At 46.0% G+C, this 24,031-nt stretch overlaps 1 protein-coding gene across 1 annotated transcript in view; it reads right to left on the bottom strand.

The window, feature by feature from the left end:
• The window catches only part of wnt10a (Wnt family member 10A), a 37,863-nt gene extending 27,591 nt beyond the window's left edge, over positions 1–10,272 (bottom strand). The window contains exon 1 of the mRNA XM_002933958.5: positions 9,278–10,272. Coding sequence (XP_002934004.2) covers positions 9,278–9,342 — 65 coding nt within the window. The 5' untranslated portion in view covers positions 9,343–10,272. The remainder of the gene's footprint in view (positions 1–9,277) is intronic.
• Between the last annotated feature and the right edge of the window lie 13,759 nt (positions 10,273–24,031).

Below are 24,031 nucleotides of genomic sequence, written 5' to 3'. Positions count from 1 at the left end.
GTGAGTGGATAGATAGGTCAGTGTGGGTCTGTATGTGAGTGGATAGATAGGTCAGTGTGGGTCTGTATGTGAGTGGATAGATAGGTCAGTGTGGGTCTGTATGTGAGTGGATAGATAGGTCAGTGTGGGTCTGTATGTGAGTGGATAGATAGGTCAGTGTGGGTCTGTATGTGAGTGGATAGATAGGTCAGTGTGGGTCTGTATGTGAGTGGATAGATAGGTCAGTGTGGGTCTGTATGTGAGTGGATAGATAGGTCAGTGTGGGTCTGTATGTGAGTGGATAGATAGGTCAGTGTGGGTCTGTATGTGAGTGGATAGATAGGTCAGTGTGGGTCTGTATGTGAGTGGATAGATAGGTCAGTGTGGGTCTGTATGTGAGTGGATAGATAGGTCAGTGTGGGTCTGTATGTGAGTGGATAGATAGGTCAGTGTGGGTCTGTATGTGAGTGGATAGATAGGTCAGTGTGGGTCTGTATGTGAGTGGATAGATAGGTCAGTGTGGGTCTGTATGTGAGTGGATAGATAGGTCAGTGTGGGTCTGTATGTGAGTGGATAGATAGGTCAGTGTGGGTCTGTATGTGAGTGGATAGATAGGTCAGTGTGGGTCTGTATGTGAGTGGATAGATAGGTCAGTGTGGGTCTGTATGTGAGTGGATAGATAGGTCAGTATGGGTCTGTATGTGAGTGGATAGATAGGTCAGTATGGGTCTGTATGTGAGTGGATAGATAGGTCAGTGTGGGTCTGTATGTGAGTGGATAGATAGGTCAGTGTGGGTCTGTATGTGAGTGGATAGATAGGTCAGTGTGGGTCTGTATGTGAGTGGATAGATAGGTCAGTGTGGGTCTGTATGTGAGTGGATAGATAGGTCAGTGTGGGTCTGTATGTGAGTGGATAGATAGGTCAGTATGGGTCTGTATGTGAGTGGATAGGTCAGTGTGGGTCTGTATGTGAGTGGATAGGTCAGTGTGGGTCTGTATGTGAGTGGATAGGTCAGTGTGGGTCTGTATGTGAGTGGATAGGTCAGTGTGGGTCTGTATGTGAGTGGATAGATAGGTCAGTATGGGTCTGTATGTGAGTGGATAGATAGGTCAGTGTGGGTCTGTATGTGAGTGGATAGATAGGTCAGTATGGGTCTGTATGTGAGTGGATAGATAGGTCAGTATGGGTCTGTATGTGAGTGGATAGATAGGTCAGTGTGGGTCTGTATGTGAGTGGATAGGTCAGTGTGGGTCTGTATGTGAGTGGATAGGTCAGTGTGGGTCTGTATGTGAGTGGATAGATAGGTCAGTATGGGTCTGTATGTGAGTGGATAGATAGGTCAGTGTGGGTCTGTATGTGAGTGGATAGATAGGTCAGTATGGGTCTGTATGTGAGTGGATAGATAGGTCAGTATGGGTCTGTATGTGAGTGGATAGATAGGTCAGTGTGGGTCTGTATGTGAGTGGATAGGTCAGTGTGGGTCTGTATGTGAGTGGATAGATAGGTCAGTATGGGTCTGTATGTGAGTGGATAGATAGGTCAGTATGGGTCTGTATGTGAGTGGATAGATAGGTCAGTAGGGGTTTGTCTGCTGGGTTCACTTGGAAAGGTTGAACTTGATGGTCTTTTTTCAACCCTATGTAACTATGAGGAGATTCAGTGCACCATCACCAATTCTGGGGCTTTTTAAGGAAATAAAACAGTTTTGTCTATATGTCCATATTAAATGTACTGGTGGGCAACATTTTCTCTCCCTGTAGTCAAAGAATGAAGGGTCTTGTGGTAACTTCCATCGACACATTGTTTTATTGTATTCATGGGCTCGAGATCAAAGGGAGGCCATAGCCCATCAGATGAAACAAGAGTCCAGCCAAAAATAGCCGGTGATCCCTTCACGTCCTGTGTTCCCTGATCAAAGCCCAATCCGTGATGCGCTTCCTCTGCTCCATTTATTTCTGACATGCTTTATTTACGTTGAGTTTTTCCGCAGCTTCTCTGCATGGGGCCATGGGTTCACCTTTCTAATTACCATTCCCCACACTCACTCATGAAGGGGCCAAAGTGTGGCCTTCGTGTGGCTGATGAAAGGAGAGGGAGTGGACTGGAAATTCAGGTGCTTGGCTTTGAAGTGGGCAAAGGCTTGATGCCTAGCGCTCTTTCTGGGTGACCTTTCTGCTAACTAATTTATATCCATGACCCTTAGTAAACTAATACTGAGGTGCAAGCACTTGTTTAACTCTTAAACTCTCCGTGGAGCCTGCGGTTCCTCTGCTCCCAAAAGGGTTAAGTGACGGACAGCTACACTATGCACAGATATTTTGTAAAGGAAAAAATTAAACTTTTTTAGACAGTACAGTTTGTGGGTACAGAGCCCCATCAGAAAATTTGGGTACAAGTTATTTATATGGGTACCCCCCATAAACACAAGAGCACAGTACAAAAATTTTGTCCACGCCCCTTGTGCTGACGTTCATTTATAATAAGCAGTTCATATAATGAATTCTATTAATTAATATTTTATTATATAAACACAGTTTGTTGAGGATCAGTGGAGTTTGCCCTAAGTTTAAACCCTACACACCTTCCTGCCCCTGCTCTGCGTTCTCATTGCCTCATATGGAAGCGTGAGTTTTTGCACAAGTTACATAAACTACTTAAATTTAGGGGCCCAATAACTATTCAGTATTAGTTCCCAAAAATAGTAAAAAAAAATAAAATAATTTGCTAATAGGTCATTCTATAAATTGGGGAGGGGGCAGTGGAGTCTATAAGTAAGTTGCATAAGTTTCTTGGAAAGTAACGTAAGTTTTTGTATAAGTTACGTAAATTGCGTAAGCATAGAGAGCCAATGATGTTGCCGTGGGGCCCAAATAGCCATCACCCCACTGAAAAGTTAATGTAGGAAATGCTCATAAAACTCAGTAAACAGATACCCATATAAATAGCTGATGTTACTCTATAAAAACCAGTCCATATAAATAGTTCATAAAATAGTTAATTAATGTGCTAATAAGTCAGTCATTGGGGGCAGTGGAATTTACACTTTTTTTTCCCACTTTTTGAGTGGAATTTCCCCCCTGCCCACTCAAGATTCTCTGCATTGCATTTTACTTGATACACAAGTTCCTTATGTTTCTGGGCGGGTTGTGATAAGTATTTGCAGAAGGTACGTAGATTGTGGAAGTTTTGCCGTAACTTTCTAAGTAACTTACGCAAACTGCGTAACTTTTGTAACCCAGCTGGGCCCTATTCACAAGCATAAATTAAGTGGGCACCGGTACCCCCTCTCGCCCCCTGTTGGCGGCTCTGTGTGGGTACAGCTTATTGTGCGCCTATACCATTCCTTCTCTGTATATTTCTATTTATACATAAGGGAGGGAGCTGCCATATTGTTTCCTGTAGTTAGTACAAATGAGGGTATAGCTTATTGTGAGCACATAACTCTTTATTATGTTTGTAATTATACATAGGACTGGAAGCTGTTAGCAAACAGCGAGATATCAGAGCTGCAAGTGACCAATTTATACTCAAGGATAATGTATACCCCAAAAATGAGTAAATGGGTATTACTGCAGCTTAATTACAACACTTAGCATTCCCCTGTCAGCTTGTTAAAGCTTCTGGAAGTAATTATGCTACAAGCTGAAGTTCCCTGCTCTGCCTGAGCTTGGCCTATATTGGTGCAGCCCAGGCACATGCATTCCGTGGGTCATTCCAGTTCATAGGCCTCTTGGCACGGAGTGTGAGTGGGAATTGTGACATACACCTTACTGCAAGGGGACAGATAATTACAATCTTCTTTATAGGAGGGCAATAAATAATGCCAAAGGGAAGGGCAGAGACAATAATTAGGGGCCAGTCAGACTGGAGAGCAGAGGGGCAATTACCCTTAGGGGTCAGTGGGATTTTAATGAGGAAAGGTCATGTGTTAATCAGGTCAGTGCAGTAAAATCTACATCTGCTGCTACAGGCTACGCACAGCATGGTGGGCTTCCCCACGGGGCTCTGCAACCGCCCCAAGTTGACTACCCAGCAACGGGAAACCAGAGACCACCTTTAGGCTTGGACTGATAATATCATACCAAAAAAATGTTTGTCTAATCTTTGGAAAATAGATTCTGATTCAGCCTGATACAAATGCACTCTGGATATTAATCAGATAGGGGATAGGGCCTACTGTGTGTGTGTGTGGCCCCTTGTACAGGATCCAACCAGTCATACCCGGCGGGGTCTGCACAACTATGGTCTCCTTTAGCCTGTGGTGCAAAATTTAGCGCAATCCTCTCAGGCTCTGTACGTTGGATCGTGCATGTTAGCTCCAAAATGGACGTGCATCAACATATGTGCCATATAATTAATGCCCCGGTGGAGGTATCATGCACAGTAACATAGTAACTTCAACCTTTTTGTCCAAGTAGATGTTACCCTGCTGGCACTGAGGTCTTGCATACTTTCTATTACATCTATTGTGTTTTTTTCCCCCAAAGGGGCCCCTTTGATGTTTGGGCCTTAATAGCTCCTCACTTACAGCAGGAGTAAAGAATCTAAGCCCCTCGTAGTTTTGTGGCTAAGGGAAATGGGCTTTAGTTCCTGGAGTTTCTGTGCTGAGGTTGTGTGGTTTTGCTGCTGGTATCCTATAAAACCTCATGTTATGGCTTCACGTAACCGAGTTTTCCAAAAAAGCTGAGTCCTGTATAACTGACATACTCTCTCCTTTGCTGAAATCTCAAAGATCTTACAGGCAGTTTACATTTCTTAGCTACCTTCTATATTCTCAGCAAGCTAAGGGGGCACTTATCTGAATCTGAACCTAAAGCTGTGGAAGGGCAGCCATATTCAGACATATACAGGCTTATTATGCTAGATGCATTCTGTCTGCAAAGTTCTATTACTTGATGCCAGACAAACCTTGGGATACAGCCCTTTATCCAGAAATTGTGACCTCAGTGTGAGATATAGTTCTGCAGTGACTGAGCCATTATTTCAGGATCCATTTCTGGCATTTTATATAAGGACTGCTATGGACTTTGTGTTATTGGCTCATAATTTTGGCTCGGATTTATAAAATAACGATTTGAGCCAACCGCATTTCCTTTTTTTTTTTGTACAGGTATGGGACCCAGTATCCAGAATGATCTGCCGGATAAGGGTTCTTTCCATAATTCAGATCTCCTACCTTAAGTCTGCTAAAAAAATTATTTAAACATTTATTAAACCCAATAGGATTGTTTTGGCTCCAATAAGGATTAACTATATATTAGTTGGGATCAAGTACAGGTACTGTTTTATTATTACAGAGAAAAGGGAATCATTTAACCATGAAATAAACCCAATAGGATTGTTCTGCCCCAATAAGGGGTAATTATATCTTAGTTGGGATCAAGTACAGGTACTGTTTTATTATTACAGAGAAAAGGGAATCATTTAACCATGAAATAAACCCAATAGGGCTGTTCTGCCCCCAATAAGGGGTAATTATATCTTAGTTGGAATCAAAAACAAGGTACTGTTTTATTATTACAGAGAAAAAGGAAACCATTTTTTAAAATGTGAATCATTTGATGAAAATGGAGTCTATGGGAGATGGCCTTTCCGTAATTCGGAACTTTCTGGATAATGGGTTTCCATATAAGGGGTCTGATACCTGTATTAACCTCTCTTTTATATTGCAACAAAACTATGGTACTTCACATTAGATACACAAGAACCCCCAGGTGTTGCTGAATAGTATACCCTTGCAGGGCTGCAGGTTGGACCTCCCAATGTAGAAAGAGTATTACATGATGATAGAAAACACTGAAGCAAAATATGATTTTTTTCCCCAAAAATCCCTGCAGGTTTTGTGTGTAAGCACCACCAATGGCCAGATATTCCTATTCCCCCCATTGATGCCTCTGCATTTGTAGTCAGCTCTAGTTGGGAACTACGGCAAGTCGTATATGATTGGATAAGCCAGGCCTTGGGTGCAGATTGTGTGAAGCAAGCGGGGGGATTTAAAAACTCAAACTACAACTCCCAGCATCCTCTTACATATAAATTCTTGTGAATTTGCCACAGGGTTGTAATTCCCAGCAGCTGCCGGACCACAGAAATTCTCTCAGAATGTTTGTGGCAACAACATGTCCTTCACCTTTATTTTCCCTTTATGTCCAATTAGGAAAAAATCTTAAAGATGAAGCACCTGTGTGCCATAAAAAGGCAAGTAGTGATAGTAGCCCTACCTAATAGCTCAGTTGCATCTCTTAAGAGCCCAGGCTGACAGATTTATTGCCCTACCTAATTGATATGGTTCCCTGTGTGACTGGATTTTCTGCATTGCCTGACCCAGCTTGGCTTTGAAACTCCCATTGCTTTATTTAGGGCAGTTTCTTTTTTCGGGAGTTATATTGGATGGGGCTTTTTTTCTGAAACCAGTAATCAGCATACAGCGGTCACCATACAGGTTTTAGACAGGTGTACGCGCAGCCATTGTGGATTTTTGTGCGAGGTTATGGAATATGTTTACACTTTTAAATTCAGGCGTTGTTCATAGATTCTCTTTTGATTGTGTTGAGTGTGCTAGTTCAACAGAATTGTCTTACTGCAGACAGGTAGAATAACACTGAAGTCTATGGGGCTGCTCACACTAGAGATGCTCTGATAGAGTTGCAGCCACAGTGATTATTGCACCCCATAAACCTTAATGGGAAAAAGCTCTTAGCATCAAAGCTCCCCACTTCAGTGCATTATTATACTGTACAGGTATGGGATCCATTATACAAAAACCCGTTATCCAGAAAGCTCTGGATTACAGCAATGTCATCTCCCATAGACTCTATTTTAATAAAATAATTTACTTTTTAAAAGTAATTTCCTTAATCTCTGTAATAATAAAACAGCACCTCACATTTAATCCCAACTAAGATATAATTACCCCTTATTGGGGGCAGAACAGCCCTATTGGGTTTATTTAATGGTTAAATGATTCCCTTTTCTCTGTAATAATAAAACAGTACCTGTACTTGATCCCAACTAAGATATAATTACCCCTTATTGGGGGCAGAACAGCCCTATTGGGTTTATTTAATGGTTAAATGATTCCCTTTTCTCTGTAATAATAAAACAGTACCTGTACTTGATCCCAACTAAGATATAATTACCCCTTATTGGGGGCAGAACAGCCCTATTGGGTTTATTTAATGGTTAAATGATTCCCTTTTCTCTGTAATAATAAAACAGTACCTGTACTTGATCCCAACTAAGATATAATTACCCCTTATTGGGGGCAGAACAGCCCTATTGGGTTTATTTAATGGTTAAATGATTCCCTTTTCTCTGTAATAATAAAACAGTACCTGTACTTGATCCCAACTAAGATATAATTACCCCTTATTGGGGGCAGAACAGCCCTATTGGGTTTATTTAATGGTTAAATGATTCCCTTTTCTCTGTAATAATAAAACAGTACCTGTACTTGATCCCAACTAAGATATAATTACCCCTTATTGGGGACAGAACAGCCCTATTGGGTTTATTTAATGGTTAAACGATTCCCTTTTCTCTGTAATAATAAAACAGTACCTGTACTTGATCCCAACTAAGATATAAATACCCCTTATTGGGGCAGAACAGCCCTATTGGGTTTATTTCATGGTTAAATGATTCCCTTTTCTCTGTAATAATAAAACAGTACCTGTACTTGATCCCAACTAAGATATAATTACCCCTTATTGGGGCAGAACAGCCCTATTGGGTTTATTTAATGGTTAAATGATTCCCTTTTCTCTGTAATAATAAAACAGCACCTCACATTTAATCCCAACTAAGATATAATTAATCCTTACTATTTGGGTTGTTTAGTTTTTAAATTATTTTTTGTTTTGGAAACTTAAGGCAGGGATACCTGTAAGCCACATTCAAATGTAAAAAGAGTTGGGGAGCAACACAAGTATGAAAAATGTACCTGGGGGTGCCCAATAAGGGCTGTGATTGGCTATTTGGTAGCCCCTATGTAACTGACAGCCTACAGGAGGCTCTGTTTGTCGGTTCACATGGTTTTTACGCCACCAAAACTTGCCCCCAAGTCAGGAATTGAAAAATAAGAACGGGTTTGAGGCCACTGGGAGCAACATCCAAGGGGTTAGCAACCAACATGTTGCCCCCGAGCCACTGGTTGGGGATCACTGACTTAAGGTATAATCCAAATTATGGAAATACTTCTTATCGGAAAACCCCCAGGTCCTGAGCATTCTGGATAACAGATCCCATACCTGTACTACCTGTACTCACTTGTATTCATCAGCCTTATGTACCGTGCTGCCAATATGATGCCACTTTCTAACAATTATAATGAGATAAAACCAGCACGCCTGTATCTCTGTATCTCCGTTACATACAGGTTCCCTGCTGCTGAGGCAGACAGACAAATGCCCTAGGGTGCTAAGTACAATGCTAATACTTAAAGTGCATGACAAGGACCCTAAACCTTTAGCAGGCTTGGGGTGAGAGTTAAAATTCCATAAGCTGTTCCCTGTTTGTAGTTTCAGCAGTTACCTGGTTGCTAGGGTCTAAATTACATTAGCAACCAGGGAGTGGTTTGAATGAGAGACTGGAAAATTAATAGTAGGGGGCCTGAATAGAAGAATAAGTTATGAAAAGCAACAATGAAATTGTAGCCCCAAAGAGCAATCATTTTTGGCTGCCGGGGTCAGTGACCCCCCATTTTAAAGCTGCAAATAGCCAGAAGAAGAAGGCATTGGCCATTGTATAACATAAGGATTGCAACAATATATGTGATGGAGAGAATAAAACCCCTTAAATAAACACCGTGAATGCCAGGGAGCTGTCTTTGTGTTCTGACTAGTAAGAAAGATGACAGAACTTAGTCAACAATAGATAGTAACTGTGGTACTGGTAAATGATGGCCAGGGGAGTCTTTGGGCGGGTAACATTATATTGGGGGCCAACTGTTGTTAAACTGCAAGTCTCAAATCTCCCAAAAGCCAAAGAGGACTGATATAAACAGCTGGAGGGGTTCACCTTAAAATAATGTCTATAAGTAAAGCATACATCTCTACAGTGTATATATGTCCCACACCTATATGTTCCAGCAACCTTTGGCTGTCAGGGGGTTTGAGAGTTGAAGTTTATCAACATCTGGAGAGCCACATGTTGCCCATGATTTCATACAAAGTCTAAAAAACAAAAGCAGGTTCTGGATGTTGTTAGGTGCTGGGTGTAAGAGATAGCCAAGGATGCTGGGAGATGTAGTTTAGCTGTACAGTTGTTGCTTAGTACATGCACATATGGAGGTATTACCTTCGTATGACGAGCAGCAGCCACACCAACGTGACAATCACTTGAGTTAGTAGCCACCTTGCCATGCTGCCTTCTGTGGTCGATCTGGGGTTTTCCTTTAGCCCTCTCTCTGCTGGTGTTTGGTCTCATTGATGCATGACCCTTGGGCACGGGGGCTCATCTTCCTGTAGCCGGCAGGAGAGAATTGGCCAACAGCAAGCCATGAAATCAGGACTTTGTTACTTGCCAGTGGGCAAAGAGGGGCATGGAACTAGAGTGTCTCATTGCTTGAAGCTCCTCAGTCTCTAATGACCCTTCGCTTTACCCTTGAACCGGACTGTTTTCTCTCTTTTAGTCCTGTCCTTCCTGTTTTACCCCGGGAACTAGATTGCCCTAGTGTAGCCCTATTGGTGCTCTGCTGTATTTACCCATTGGTATGCCCCTTCTCTCTGTGTGCTTATCTCTGGGTACCCTTACTCTATGTGCTTGTTTGGCATTCCCTCTGTGGTACTTGCTGGGATGCCCCTTCTTACTGTGTGCCTCTCTATGAGATGCCCTTTCTCTTTGTATTTATGTGGAATGCACTATTTTGTATCTGCCCTCCCTGTGATGCCCCTGCCCTCTATGTTGCTCTATAAGATGCCACTTGTCTGGGTCCTTCTCTCGTGTGCCCCCTTTCTCTTGGTGCTCCTCTGTAGGATTCCCCTTGTGGGTGCTCCACTCCTGAATGCCCCTTGTCATATGCTCCTCTCTGGGGTATCCCTTCTCCCTTGGCTTCTTTATGGGGCACCCCTTCTTAGTGTGTTCTTCTCTGGGGTGCCCTTTGTCTTTGTGCTCCCCTCTGGCTGTCCAAGTCCAAGTAGTTCTGTGCTGCTTTCAGTGTTCCTCGTGCATCACAAAAAGTAGTCAGTAAGTTGATGGGTAAGTGTTGAGTGTGGGGATAGTGGTGGTGTCTGTCGGACGAGCTGTCACAGCTCTGTGCTCTCCTGCTGTGTGTCTGTGTGATCCTCCTCCTTGCACTTCAACTGCTTCTCTCCTCCTCTTTAAATTACCCTCTCCTCTCACTGTCACACACCCCCTGCCGCCTCCTCTAGTCAGAAGCTTCAGCCCAGGGTCCCCACTGTCAGGTATCAGAGAGGAACCCACTGGGGGACATGTGTCATATTCAATGAGAAAACCTCAGTTTTGGCTCGAGCTTCTGAGAGTAGCTTATTGGGGTCCTCAGTAGTAGTGTTCTATGTTAGATATAGGCAGGGAGAGATATGGGCAGTGCATTTATTATGCATCTGGAATGCAATAACAATGGGGCCCCATGTGCTGTTAGGTTGCCCTGTGTGTGGCAGTGTGGGCAGGAATGGGAGGGGATCCCTAGCAAAGTCATTGCTGAAGTTGTGGTGAGGCACACTGTGACTGCACCACAAAGTATCGCAGTAAGTTTAGTGAGTGTGTTGTACGCTAAGTGCTAGGCAGAGGCTATAAGTGAGTTTTGTATAGTAGGGAGAGATGGTGCATATAGTAGCAGTGGGGGGATAATAGCCTCTGGGAAGGGACTGGGGCTGTGGGATAGCAGGTATAGTAGGGAGAGATGGTGCCTATAGTAGCAGTGGGGGGATAATAGCCTCTGGGAAGGGACTGGGGCTGTGGGATAGCAGGTATAGTAGGGAGAGATGGTGCCTATAGTAGCAGTGGGGGGATAATAGCCTCTGGGAAGGGACTGGGGCTGTGGGATAGCAGGTATAGTAGGGAGAGATGGTGCCTATAGTAGCAGTGGGGGGATAATAGCCTCTGGGAAGGGACTGGAGCTGTGGGATAACAGGTATAGTAGGGAGAGATGGTGCCTATAGTAGCAGTGGGATAATAGCCTCTGGGAAGGGACTGGGGCTGTGGGATAGCAGGTATAGTAGGGAGAGATGGTGCCTATAGTAGCAGTGGGGGGATAATAGCCTCTGGGAAGGGACTGGGGCTGTGGGATAGCAGGTATAGTAGGGAGAGATGGTGCCTATAGTAGCAGTGGGATAATAGCCTCTGGGAAGGGAATGGGGCTGTGGGATAGCAGGTATAGTAGGGAGAGATGGTGCCTATAGTAGCAGTGGGATAATAGCCTCTGGGAAGGGACTGGGGCTGTGGGATAGCAGGTATAGTAGGGAGAGATGGTGCCTATAGTAACAGTGGGGGGATAATAGCCTCTGGGAAGGGACTGGAGCTGTGGGATAACAGGTATAGTAGGGAGAGATGGTGCCTATAGTAGCAGTGGGGGGATAATAGCCTCTGGGAAGGGACTGGAACTGTGGGATAACAGGTATAGTAGGGAGAGATGGTGCCTATAGTAGCAGTGGGATAATAGCCTCTGGGAAGGGACTGGGGCTGTGGGATAGCAGGTATAGTAGGGAGAGATGGTGCCTATAGTAGCAGTGGGGGGATAATAGCCTCTGGGAAGGGACTGGGGCTGTGGGATAGCAGGTATAGTAGGGAGAGATGGTGCCTATAGTAGCAGTGGGATAATAGCCTCTGGGAAGGGACTGGGGCTGTGGGATAGCAGGTATAGTAGGGAGAGATGGTGCCTATAGTAGCAGTGGGGGGATAATAGCCTCTGGGAAGGGACTGGGGCTGTGGGATAGCAGGTATAGTAGGGAGAGATGGTGCCTATAGTAGCAGTGGGGGGATAATAGCCTCTGGGAAGGGACTGGGGCTGTGGGATAGCAGGTATAGTAGGGAGAGATGGTGCCTATAGTAGCAGTGGGGGGATAATAGCCTCTGGGAAGGGACTGGGGCTGTGGGATAGCAGGTATAGTAGGGAGAGATGGTGCCTATAGTAGCAGTGGGGGGATAATAGCCTCTGGGAAGGGACTGGGGCTGTGGGATAGCAGGTATAGTAGGGAGAGATGGTGCCTATAGTAGCAGTGGGGGATAATAGCCTCTGGGAAGGGACTGGGGCTGTGGGATAGCAGGTATAGTAGGGAGAGATGGTGCCTATAGTAGCAGTGGGGGGGATAATAGCCTCTGGGAAGGGACTGGGGCTGTGGGATAGCAGGTATAGTAGGGAGAGATGGTGCCTATAGTAGCAGTGGGGGATAATAGCCTCTGGGAAGGGACTGGGGCTGTGGGATAGCAGGTATAGTAGGGAGAGATGGTGCCTATAGTAGCAGTGGGGGGATAATAGCCTCTGGGAAGGGACTGGGGCTGTGGGATAGCAGGTATAGTAGGGAGAGATGGTGCCTATAGTAGCAGTGGGGGGATAATAGCCTCTGGGAAGGGACTGGGGCTGTGGGATAGCAGGCATAGTAGGGAGAGATGGTGCCTATAGTAGCAGTGGGGGGATAATAGCCTCTGGGAAGGGACTGGGGCTGTGGGATAGCAGGTATAGTAGGGAGGGATGGTGCCTATAGTAGCAGTGGGGGGATAATAGCCTCTGGGAAGGGACTGGGGCTGTGGGATAGCAGGTATAGTAGGGAGGGATGGTGCCTATAGTAGCAGTGGGGGGATAATAGCCTCTGGGAAGGGACTGGGGCTGTGGGATAGCAGGTATAGTAGGGAGAGATGGTGCCTATAGTAGCAGTGGGGGGATAATAGCCTCTGGGAAGGGACTGGGGCTGTGGGATAGCAGGTATAGTAGGGAGAGATGGTGCCTATAGTAGCAGTGAGGGGATAATAGCCTCTGGGAAGGGACTGGGGCTGTGGGATAGCAGGTATAGTAGGGACGGATGGTGCCTATAGTAGCAGTGGGGGGATAATAGCCTCTGGGAAGGGACTGGGGCTGTGGGATAGCAGGTATAGTAGGGAGAGATGGTGCCTATAGTAGCAGTGGGGGGGATAATAGCCTCTGGGAAGGGACTGGGGCTGTGGGATAGCAGGTATAGTAGGGAGAGATGGTGCCTATAGTAGCAGTGGGGGGATAATAGCCTCTGGGAAGGGACTGGGGCTGTGGGATAGCAGGTATAGTAGGGAGAGATGGTGCCTATAGTAGCAGTGGGGGGGATAATAGCCTCTGGGAAGGGACTGGGGCTGTGGGATAGCAGGTATAGTAGGGAGGGATGGTGCCTATAGTAGCAGTATGTTTCCTTTACTTCACACTATCGTTATCACTTGAAAAACCCAACCCACTGTTGTTCTTCTTATTCTTAGCGTCCCCCATTTTCTAAATGCTTCTCCTCCTACAGTTTTAGGGGTACAACACCCAAACTCGCCACACTTCTTCGCCCTATAGGTTGCTTGTGTTTTTCGAAGCGATCCTGCCCCCCCCGTCTTTTTGTGGCGCCGCTGCGAACCCCTCAATTTTTCCATTCACTTTGACAGGGAAGATTTTTAAACTGCTGCCACTCTTACAGTTTTGAGGCTACACCCCCGCCCCCAAACTTGAATAACATAATCATGGGGTCACCCTGAATGTAACAGCCACATTTGTTGGATGACCCAACAACAGCCAATCAAATTTCACCAATTGATTTTAATTAGGAAATTGAAACTGCTGCCAGTCGTACAGCTTTGAGGCTGCACTCCCCAAACTTGAATTACATAGTCATGGGGTCAGCCTGAATGAAAATGTGATTTTTTGGAGTTTGTTGGATGCCCCAAAGTGGGTGGGGCTATGAACAGCCAAATTTTCATGGTCACCCTTTCACTGCCAGTCTGAGCCAAGTGCTTGTCATGCTTTGGGATCCAGAGGGGGTTAAGTACTGCCGGTTAGAAGAGAAGAAGTGAAAGCGCACAAGTAGCCGGATGGCTGAGCATAGAATCGGTGCATCTGTCACGGCCAATTTGATAAGAACTCCTGGATAGGCCTACTGGGATGCTGGATCCATATGCCTCTATTGTGGGCAGCTTCTTATGCCAGGGAAATGCATGGGAAAATCATGGGAAAGGCACATATAGAGAAATGTTAAGGGGTTCCAGAGAGGGGGGACAGTTCTGCTTCCATTGGGACCATTGTTGCAGCAGAACTAGATGGGGAAAGCTGGCAATACTAACACATTGTATCAGTGTGTGGCCCTTCAGTGCAGAAAAATAGACTGCGCAAAATAAAAAATATTTGTAATATAGTTAGGCAATAATGTAGTTCTATAAAGGCTGGAGTGGGCAGATGTCTAACATAATTGCCAGAGCACTACTTCCTGCTTTCAGCTCTCTAACCTTAGTCAGTGATTTTAGAGGGGGGCCACAAGGGATATAACTGTTCAGTTAGTTTGTGAGCACTCAGATCTGATTCAAATTCAAACTAACTGAGCAGTTATTTCTTATACGGCCGCACCTCAAGTCACTGATTGGTTACTGACTGCTAACAGCTGTAAAGGAGGCAGTAGTGTTCTGGCTATTATGTTAGACATCTGCTCACTCCAGCCTTTATAGAATACATTTTTGCCTAACTATATTGAAAACATTTTTTATTTTGCAGTGTCTGTCAATTGTACCCAGTTTCATTTTTATACTAAACTACACTAAATAGTTTGCCCCCTGCTCACAGCCTGACCCCCTGCTCACAGCCTGACCCCCAGTGTATTTAATGAATAAAGCAGATTAATATGACACTTGAATAACCTGATTTCTCTTTTTCTGTTCTTCACAGATCTGTCTGTTCAACTGTCCTGTCTCTTGCTCATTCCCCCTTTGACCCCCCCCTCCATCTCTTACATTCCATTGCATGCTGGGACTTGTAGTCTTGCATGTTAACCCCTTAGCAACACTGGCTAACCACGCAGATCCTACAGATGGATTAGTATGCAGCATGCGTAACTGCGTAATTTTGTTTTAACTTTTCTAGCCCTTAATCCAGTTAATCCTTTGGCTGTTGTTTTACTGTACTTCTCACCATCTCCTGACGTTGGCTGACTGCTTGGCATTTTGATAGTTTCACAATAATCTCATCTTCTATTTGGGAACAACTCTATTCCGTACTTCCATCCAGGTTCTGACTCAGGGTGTTGGGAACTGTAGTTTTCTTTATAGTCAGAGAGCCAAAGTAAAGATTTTGCCTCTATTTATCGTTCTACTTTTTCCAGATTAGTAATTACCTTGTATTAAAAACTATGGTCAATTTACAGAACTTGGGCATGTCTAAATAGCCTTATATTTTACTGAAGGGGGTACATTATGCCTTACAGTACTCAGACTACCCTGTATAACTCCTTTTTCCTTTATATGGGCACAGAACCCCTCAGTGACTTCTAATATCCTTATCATTTACAGTAGGGGGTACATTATCCCTTATAATACATGAGTGATACTCAGAGTTCCCTGTATAACTCAGCCTGCAGCCTTGTGCCTTTATATGGGCACAGAACCCCTCAGTGACTGCTAATATCCTTATCATTTACAGTAGGGGGTACATTATCCCTTATAATACAGGAGTGATACTCAGAGTTCCCTGTATAACTCAGCCTGCAGCCTTGTGCCTTTATATGGGCACAGAACCCCTCAGTGACTGCTAATATCCTTATCATTTACAGTAGGGGGTACATTATCCCTTATAATACATGAGTGATACTCAGAGTTCCCTGTATAACTCAGCCTGCAGCCTTGTGCCTTTATATGGGGGGCACAGAACCCCTCAGTGACTGCTAATATCCTTATCATTTACAGTAGGGGGTACATTATCCCTTATAATACATGAGTGATACTCAGAGTTCCCTGTATAACTCAGCCTGCAGCCTTGTGCCTTTATATGGGCACAGAACCCCTCAGTGACTGCTAATATCCTTATCATTTACAGTAGGGGGTACATTATCCCTTATAATACAGGAGTGATACTCAGAGTTCCCTGTATAACTCAGCCTGCAGCCTTGTGCCTTTATATGGGCACAGAACCCCTCAGTGACTGCTAATATCCTTATCATTTACAGTAGGGGGTACATTATCCCTTATAATACATGAGTGATACTCAGAGTTCCCTGTATAACTCAGCCTGCAGCCTTGTGCCTTTATATGGGGGGCACAGAACCCCTCAGTGACTGCTAATATCCTTATCATTTACAGTAGGGGGTACATTATCCCTTATAATACATGAGTGATACTCAGAGTTCCCTGTATAACTCAGCCTGCAGCCTTGTGCCTTTATATGGGCACAGAACCCCTCAGTGACTGCTAATATCCTTATCATTTACAGTAGGGGGTACATTATCCCTTATAATACATGAGTGATACTCAGAGTTCCCTGTATAACTCAGCCTGCAGCCTTGTGCCTTTATATGGGGGGCACAGAACCCCTCAGTGACTGCTAATATCCTTATCATTTACAGTAGGGGGTACATTATCCCTTATAATACATGAGTGATACTCAGAGTTCCCTGTATAACTCAGCCTGCAGCCTTGTGCCTTCCATATGGTCACATAACCCCCTATGTGCTCCCTCTGCAGTTATTCCCCAGTCTATGTATCTGTGTCTTATGCCCCCCCCCTGCAGTTTCAGAGTGTGCCCCCCTGCAGTTACACCCCAGCCTATGGCCCTCCAGTAGAACGGCATTCCTTGAGCTCCTTGGGAATATTACTGTTTATGCTGGGCAAGCAGTTAGTGAAAGAGTTAAACTGAACCAGAGCAACTGGAAAATATTTATCATGAAGTTTCTAGGTTGGACAGTGATTGGGGGGTTCCACCACTGGATTCTTTCCCCCTCCATCAGTTAGAGCCATTTAACGACCACAGACATCCATAAACACTTATTAAATCCTTTGCGTTTTCCACCCCTCTCAGTGGGTTTTTTGCCAGCGCGTTTAGCAACATTGTATCATTCTGTTAAATCCAAAATCCTATTCCTGGGGTAAAATCCTTGAAATACCTCAGCCCTGGGCTAACCCGCCGATTAACGGGGGCATTCCCGCCCCCTGCACCTGATGCTCATACTGTTACTGACTTTGCTGTGACACGGACCGGAAAGGGACAATAAACCTTGAACGTGAGACCATATTACTTATTGCTTAAATCTCATTACAGATTTGCTGCCTCTGCTCTGCTTCCTGTTTGTGGGCTGAGCCCCGCCATCTGTTCTGCATTACTAATGCAATAGTGATGATGGTGATACAGAATAGAAAACAAATAGTATGTGTCTAAGTAACATGTTACACACAGGTTGGCAGCTCATATCAGTGTATTTGCAAAGATGTCAGCCATCTGGAAGTCAAATAATGGTGGTTTTTGGTCACGCCCCAGACACACCCATATTACTTCCAAGCCACACCCATTGCTCCTCCCCCACTGGATACTCCTGGATACTTGGTACTCCGGGCCTGTGCTCCTGATTGCTAAACACTGCCCCGGCCCGCTGTATATTTCTATATCTTCTATATCTTTTTTGGCTTCTTATGGTATCAGGTGTGCCATTATAATCCCTGGAGGGTACCTAACATTTGCCACCCCCAAGTAATTACACCTTTAGTTCCCCTTTAAGGTTGTATATCTGTTTCTGAAACAATTTATTCATTTATTTTTAAACAATGAGGTTATTTTACTTCTAACATGGAGCAACATATGATTGTTTATTCCTCCTTCTGGCAGGAATATGTTCTTAATTCCCCTTACCCCCTCTTGGTGGCTTATGAACAGCCACTTTCACCCTGTCTGCTTGGATTAACATTAAAACCATCCATCCAACTTTTTGCCAGGAGCAAGCCCCGCCCCCTGCCTGGCCATGGGAAAGAGAACAGCAAAGGAGCAGGAAGTAAAGAGAATGAAAGCTGTGCCCTAGTGCACATAGTGGGGTTTCCCCTAGTTAAAGCAGTGTGGAACCATCTGATAGAGTATGAGCTACCTCTAGTGGCCAGAGCTCTATCAGTTTGTTTTAAATAGTTAATTAAGATTAAAGGAACAGTAACACCAATTTTTTTTAATATTTTATCCCCCCCCCCACAAAGCAGCTATAATGATAGGCAAGGCTTACTTCCCCTTGGTTTTTAAAAATCTTTAGCTTGAATTTGAGCCCCATAGGAGAACGGTGAAAGGCTTAGGCCGCCATTTCGTCTTTCTGCTATGGGCCACTTTGCAGGTCAAATTTAAGCTGAAGATTTTAAAAAAAAAAAAAAAATCCAAGGGGAAGTAAGCCTTACCTATCATTATAGCTGCTTTGGGAAGAATTAAGTATTAAAGAAAATTGGTGTTATTGTTCCTTAAATGCAATGGACACCTCATGGCCAGAACATAGTAGGCACAACTCAAGTTTGGGATTTGGTATAGATTCATAGGTCACAAGGCAATTGCCCCGAGGCCTGGAGAGGAGAGACGGCCTGCGGCTCAGCACAAAATGAAGTTTCATTTGCGTCGGTGAAGGGACAGGACTCGGGGAGAATACAGGTGTCTGGGGAGAAGATGCTCATAAATTATGATTGCTGTTTGCGTGTCAGGTAGGCAAGTATGCTTTTATCTGCGTCACTGGGGAGCTGGGAGTGTGTTGGGTAACAAAGCAACTATGCATGGTGTCATCTCTAACCAATGTGTCACTGCGGGAACTTGCAATGCCCTTACTGTGTAATGAACACAAAATACCAAAGAAATTCATGGGAAAATAGAGACCTGAGATTGTTTGATCTGTGGACCCAGAATGCACTGCTGAGAAGTGTGCAAACTGCAGTTCAGATTATGCCTGAGATGGTCAACCTGCCTTGCCCTAATGGTGCCCCCACAGCCATTTTAGGCTCATCCACACTGCCTCCCAGCAAAGTATCAGCACCCAACTGCCCAACACTTCAGCCTCCCAGCAAAGTATCAGCACCCAACTGCCCAACATTTCAGCTTCCCAGCAAAATATCAGCACCCAACTGCCCAACACTTCAGCCTCCCAGCAAAGTATCAGCACCCAACTGTCCTACACTTCAGCCTCCCAGCAAAGTATCAGCACCCAACTGTCCTACACTTCAGCTTCCCAGCAACGTATCAGCACCCAACTGTCCTACACTTCAGGTTCCCAGCAAAGTATCAGCACCCAACTGCCCAACTATTCAGCCTCCCAGCAAAGTATCAGCACCCAACTGCCCAACACTTCAGCTTCCCAGCAAAGTATCAGCACCCAACTGTCCTACACTTCAGGTTCCCAGCAAAGTATCAGCACCCAACTGTCCTACACTTCAGCTTCCCATCAAAGTATCAGCACCCAACTGGCCAACACTTCAGCCTCCCAGCAAAGTATCAGCACCCAACTGCCCAACACTTCAGCCTCCCAGCAAAGTATCAGCACCCAACTGCCCAACACTTCAGCCTCCCAGCAAAGTATCAGCACCCAACTGCCCAACACTTCAGCCTCCCAGCAAAGTATCAGCACCCAACTGCCCAACACTTCAGCTTCCCAGCAAAATATCAGCACCCAACTGCCCAACACTTCAGCCTCCCAGCAAAGTATCAGCACCCAACTGGCCAACACTTCAGCCTCCCAGCAAAGTATCAGCACCCAACTGCCCAACACTTAAGCCTCCCAGCAAAGCACGTCCTTAAGTTTTATTCACACAGCACTTTAACAAGGCAGAGCGACCTCCCGCACTCGTTCTGCCCTGCTGTTATTGGCTCTCCCACAACCCTACAATCTAACCACCCAGTTTGGCATGACACGACCTAGTGCTGCTTCTTCCCAGGAGTTCAGTGTTCTAGCAGCCACCTCCCAAATGTTCCAAACAATCGACAGTCAGTTCCCCAGTACCGCTTCTCAGTCCTAGTAATCAAACCAGTAATTATACAACTGCCAAATCTCTCTCTACCTGTCACACAGGTCAGTGACCCTGCAATCAAAACACCTGCTTCTCAAAAAGGGCTGAAACCAAACTTTCCTGGAACTTCCCTGCCGCTCAGCCTCCCATTGCCAAACATTCCGAGCACTCAGTAGCCAACTGCCAGCATCCACCTGCCCGAGAGTTCAGCCTCTCAGAAACTAACTGCCAAGTGCTTCTGATCAATGCCCCAGTGATCCATTAGCTCAGCAATCAATTAACCTAATATACCAACTGATCAGCACCCAACTTCCCAACACATCATAACAATAATTTCTGATGATCGCAAATGTCACGAAAATGCTTACGAAAAAATCGTCATAGTCACGATAATATCATATTGGCGATCCGAAAGTCACAACATTTTCGTATCCGAACGATCGTAAACGGTGGGGAAACCTTTCTGAGTTTGACCCTTCAGTGCATGATTTTGTAAGCCTCCCATAGGGCTCAATGGCACTCTGCAGCTCCAACCCAGCCCAAGGAAAGTCTCCCATAGGGCTCAATGGCACTCTGCAGCTCCAACCTGGCCCAAGGAAAGTCTCCCATAGGGCTCAATGGCACTCTGCAGCTCCAACCCGGCCCAAGGAAAGTCTCCCATAGGGCTCAATGGCACTCTGCAGCTCCAACCCGGCCCAAGGAAAGTCTCCCATAGGGCTCAATGGCACTCTGCAGCTCCAACCCGGCCCAAGGAAAGTCTCCCATAGGGCTCAATGGCACTCTGCAGCTCCAACCAGGCCCAAGGAAAGTCTCCCATAGGGCTCAATGGCACTCTGCAGCTCCAACCCGGCCCAAGGAAAGTCTCCCATAGGGCTCAATGGCACTCTGCAGCTCCAACCAGGCCCAAGGAAAGTCTCCCATAGGGCTCAATGGCACTCTGCAGCTCCAACCCGGCCCAAGGAAAGTCTCCCATAGGGCTCAATGGCACTCTGCAGCTCCAACCCGGCCCAAGGAAAGTCTCCCATAGGGCTCAATGGCACTCTGCAGCTCCAACCCGGCCCAAGGAAAGTCTCCCATAGGGCTCAATGGCACTCTGCAGCTCCAACCCGGCCCAAGGAAAGTCTCCCATAGGGCTCAATGGCACTCTGCAGCTCCAACCAGGCCCAAGGAAAGTCTCCCATAGGGCTCAATGGCACTCTGCAGCTCCAACCCGGCCCAAGGAAAGCCTCCCATAGGGCTCAATGGCACTCTGCAGCTCCAACCCGGCCCAAGGAAAGTCTCCCATAGGGCTCAATGGCACTCTGCAGCCGGTCCAACCCGGCCCAAGGAAAGTCTCCCATAGGGCTCAATGGCACTCTGCAGCTCCAACCCGGCCCAAGGAAAGTCTCCCATAGGGCTCAATGGCACTCTGCAGCTCCAACCCGGCCCAAGGAAAGCCTCCCATAGGAATCAATGGCACTCTGCAGCCGGTCCAACCCGGCCCAAGGAAAGTCTCCCATAGGGCTCAATGGCACTCTGCAGCTCCAACCCGGCCCAAGGAAAGTCTCCCATAGGGCTCAATGGCACTCTGCAGCTCCAACCCGGCCCAAGGAAAGTCTCCCATAGGGCTCAATGGCACTCTGCAGCTCCAACCCGGCCCAAGGAAAGTCTCCCATAGGGCTCAATGGCACTCTGCAGCTCCAACCCGGCCCAAGGAAAGTCTCCCATAGGGCTCAATGGCACTCTGCAGCTCCAACCCGGCCCAAGGAAAGTCTCCCATAGGGCTCAATGGCACTCTGCAGCTCCAACCCGGCCCAAGGAAAGTCTCCCATAGGGCTCAATGGCACTCTGCAGCTCCAACCCGGCCCAAGGAAAGCCTCCCATAGGGCTCAATGGCACTCTGCAGCTCCAACCCGGCCCAAGGAAAGTCTCCCATAGGGCTCAATGGCACTCTGCAGCTCCAACCCGACCCAAGGAAAGTCTCCCATAGGGCTCAATGGCACTCTGCAGCTCCAACCCGGCCCAAGGAAAGCCTCCCATAGGGCTCAATGGCACTCTGCAGCTCCAACCCGGCCCAAGGAAAGTCTCCCATAGGAATCAATGGCACTCTGCAGTTCCAACCCGGCCCAAGGAAAGTCTCCCATAGGGCTCAATGGCACTCTGCAGCTCCAACCCGGCCCAAGGAAAGTCTCCCATAGGGCTCAATGGCACTCTGCAGCTCCAACCCGGCCCAAGGAAATTCACCATACCGAAGCTTGAATGAATCCAAAACTTTCCTACTCGCTGTGACAAATCTGATTTTGTTGCACTAATTGGTGCGAAAACTTAGAAAAAATACCCATTTTTTTGTATTCAGAAACGATTGTGCCCCTTTAGTGTCCATTTACTGGCACTGTCACCCCCAGGGTCGTAGATCAAAAATCTATGGTCAGACAGGCCCTACCAGCTTACTCATCATTATATAGATAGGTAGGTTAACAGAAATTACAGGGAACATTGTTGGCAACAGAGGTTCTCAACCTTAAACCTTAATACAGTTCCTCATGTTGTGGGGACCCCCAACCATAAAATTATTCCTAAGACCATCGGAAATATGTGTTTTCCAATGGTCTTAAGCGACCCCCCCAAAGGGGTCCCGACCCACAGGCTGAGCACCGCTGGTTTATAAGGACTTTTCCTATAGCTGACAAAGACAGATCTGCCAATGCTTCCAATCCATCGGTGAATAAATGATAAATGCTGCAGTGGGTGCTGTATAGTAGTACCCTAGGGGCGCGGGGGAGCGGCCAGGCTGGGGGTCAGCTGCCCCAGGCACTTAGGGTCTCGTTTCTGTTAATATGAAGGAAAGTGGGTGAGGGCAGACGGGATAAGCGTGCAGCTGAATGACTGAAGCGACTGGGATTAGCTAATGTTTGCTTAGCCATCGGAGACCTCTCTGCTTCTCCTCCCTGAATCTCTGTTCTGGCATCAGACACCCCACAGATGCTACAATCTGGCAGCAGTTTCCCTGTCTGGGAGCGGTGGTGTTTGAAGGGACATAATAGCAGGTTTCTCATTGGTCCTCAGGCAAGAGGGGAAACCCATGGCTGATTATTATTTTTCGGGTGAAAAGGGAATGCGTGCCAAGCTGTTTCACTAACCCCAAACCATTTCTTCGCACTCATTCTTATGGGCACCAGCGGCTGCTAGATCAGAGTAAGGAGTAAATGTTTCTGGGTGGTGCTTTTCGCATTCCTTATTACGGGTCACAGGGTTAAAAGGGATAAACATATTAAAGATTAAAACTTTTTTTGTTTTTGAAAATTATGTGTAATGTGTTGTAAAGTGACTTGGGGAAAATATAATGAATTTTGGTGCTTGTATAGGAGACAATTAAACATCTGCTCCTGCCCTGCTTTATGGCTGAGATTCTAGCTATCTGTATTACAGAGCATTCTGTCACAGTGGCACAGATCCTATCTGATCCCCCCATTGTAAGCAGCAGTCATGCCCTGCTTTATGGCTGAGATTCTAGCTCTCTGTATAACAGAGCATTCTGTCACAGTGGCACAGATCCTATCTGATCCCCCCATTGTAAGCAGCAGTCCTGCCCTGCTTTATGGCTGAGATTCTAGCTATCTGTATAACAGAGCATTCTGTCACAGTGGCACAGATCCTATCTAATCCCCCCATTGTAAGCAGCAGTCCTGCCCTGCTTTATGGCTGAGATTCTAGCTATCTGTATAACAGAGCATTCTGTCACAGTGGCACAGATCCTATCTGATCCCCCCATTGTAAGCAGCAGTCCTGCCCTGCTTTATGGCTGAGATTCTAGCTATCTGTATAACAGAGCATTCTGTCACAGTGGCACAGATCCTATCTGATCCCCCCATTGTAAGCAGCAGTCCTGCCCTGCTTTATGGCTGAGATTCTAGCTATCTGTATAACAGAGCATTCTGTCACAGTGGCACAGATCCTATCTGATCCCCCCATTGTAAGCAGCAGTCCTGCCCTGCTTTATGGCTGAGATTCTAGCTATCTGTATAACAGAGCATTCTGTCACAGTGGCACAGATCCTATCTGATCCCCCCATTGTAAGCAGCAGTCCTGCCCTGCTTTATGGCTGAGATTCTAGCTATCTGTATAACAGAGCATTCTGTCACACAGGTTGTTGATGTAATATTACTTTAAAACAGGTTT

This window comes from Xenopus tropicalis, chromosome 9 (genome assembly GCF_000004195.4).
Source record: "Xenopus tropicalis strain Nigerian chromosome 9, UCB_Xtro_10.0, whole genome shotgun sequence".
NCBI classification, from domain to species: Eukaryota; Metazoa; Chordata; class Amphibia; order Anura; family Pipidae; genus Xenopus; species Xenopus tropicalis.
The sequence above is the reverse complement of the archived record's forward strand: the minus strand, read 5'-3'. Positions and strand labels throughout refer to the sequence as shown.